This window comes from Rhincodon typus, chromosome 37 (assembly GCF_021869965.1).
Source record: "Rhincodon typus isolate 14 chromosome 37, sRhiTyp1.1, whole genome shotgun sequence".
Classification (NCBI taxonomy): Eukaryota; Metazoa; Chordata; class Chondrichthyes; order Orectolobiformes; family Rhincodontidae; genus Rhincodon; species Rhincodon typus.
Window position 1 is genome coordinate 3,675,044 of NC_063368.1, and position 1,658 is coordinate 3,676,701.

At 44.6% G+C, this 1,658-nt stretch overlaps 1 protein-coding gene across 3 annotated transcripts in view; it reads left to right on the plus strand.

Annotated features, from left to right (window-relative positions):
• The first annotated feature begins 1,162 nt into the window (after window positions 1-1,162).
• srebf2 (sterol regulatory element binding transcription factor 2) overlaps window positions 1,163-1,658 on the plus strand; it is a 56,965-nt gene continuing 56,469 nt past the window's right edge. For all 3 annotated transcript variants that reach the window (XM_048617637.1, XM_048617638.1, XM_048617639.1), the window contains exon 1: window positions 1,163-1,417. In XM_048617637.1, coding sequence (XP_048473594.1) covers window positions 1,333-1,417 — 85 coding nt within the window. In that variant the 5' untranslated portion in view covers window positions 1,163-1,332. The remainder of the gene's footprint in view (window positions 1,418-1,658) is intronic.

Below are 1,658 nucleotides of genomic sequence, written 5' to 3' on the forward strand. Positions count from 1 at the left end.
CTCCCAAGTTTTTTTTCTTGTCTTATTCTAAGTTAATGTGAATGGCACCATGTATGTATGGCGAAGGTGAACACTTTTCACTGTATTTTTACATTGAATACATGTGACAATAAATGATTCAATTCAACTTTTTAACGCGAGGTCACACAAGAACGCACTAATGCATTATAGGAGAAATAACAGTGTTGCGTTTGGACTTCTGGAAGGTGTTTGACAAGGTAGTTTAAACTCGCCAGAAAAAAGAATCTATAATTGAGGGGAATGATGATTTAAGATAACGTTAGAGTCAAGATTTTACATTACGAAAAGAAGTCCTTCGGCCTCTTGGTCCACACCAACCATCTATCTATTCTCATCCCATTTTCCAGCACTTGACCCGTAGTCTTGTTTGCTGTTGCATTTTAAGTGCTCATATAAATGATACTTAAATGAGTGAAGGGTTCCCACTACTACTATCTTGTCAGGCAGAGAGTTCCAGATACGCACAACCCTCTGGGCAAAAACCTTTTTCCTTAAATCCCCTTGAAACCTCCTGTTGCTATCCTTAAAACCGTGCACCCTATTCTCAACCGTTCTTCTAAGGGGAAGATTTTCCTTACGAGTTTGTACGCCTTAATCAAATGCCCCCTTCCCCCTGAGGAAAACAACTCAAAACAAAGAACTTCGGATGCTGGAAATCAGAAATTGCCGTAAAATCAGCAGGCCTGGCAATATCTGAGAAGAGAAAGCAGAGTCAATGGCTCGGGCTTAGTAAGCAGGTCAGTTCTGAAGACTGGAATTCATTTCTCTCCGCTATGCTGCGTGGCTTACTGAGATTTTCCAGCAATTCCTGATTTTCCCAGCCTTGATTCGTGCAATTTTTATTTCATTCCACAGCCACACTCTCTTTACGCTGGCAGGTATTGGGACGAAAAAGACGGAAAAAACATTCCCACCCTCACCTGACGCTGCATTGGGGAGAAAGACGTACGGGGAAATTTGGAATGCAAGCGGCCGCCGGTCACCAAGGCGACGGACTGTACCGATGTTGACGTCGCATCACCCCATAAGGCCGTGTGGCCCAGCGATTGGCCGACCCGCATCTCGTGTTTGCGGCCAACACCAACGGACGCCGCTCGCGCTACCGCTCGATGAACACGCGCATTGGAGGGGGCGCGGCCACTGGGTTACGGGGGCGTGGCGTGAGGGAATGGGGCCGGCCAAGATGGCGGCGGCAGCGGCATTGCGAAGAGAAATAATAATGTTGGGTTAAAGTAACAGGAACATAAACTGAGATATAGGAAAACGTAACTCTCTTATTATCGGAATCCCCAACTTTCGACCCTTAAAACAATGGAGGGTGAGGATATATCGTTTGAGAATATGGACCCCTCACTGAGTGAGCTCAGTGAGGGGCTGAATTTTGGGGATATTGATGGTGAGTTAATGCTTTAATGCATGTTTCCTCCCAAAATGTATGTTAGTCTGTTTAAAACCAACGTATACAAATTATCATTCTGAATGTAGAATAGGAATATTAGGGAATAGGCTGAATGGAATTATGTGTAGAATCTTATTATTTGTGTGAACAAAAACAAAGTTGCTGGAAAAGCTCAGCAGGTCTGGCAGCATCTGTGGAGGAGAAAACAGAGTTAACGTTTCGGGTCCAGTTCTGAGGA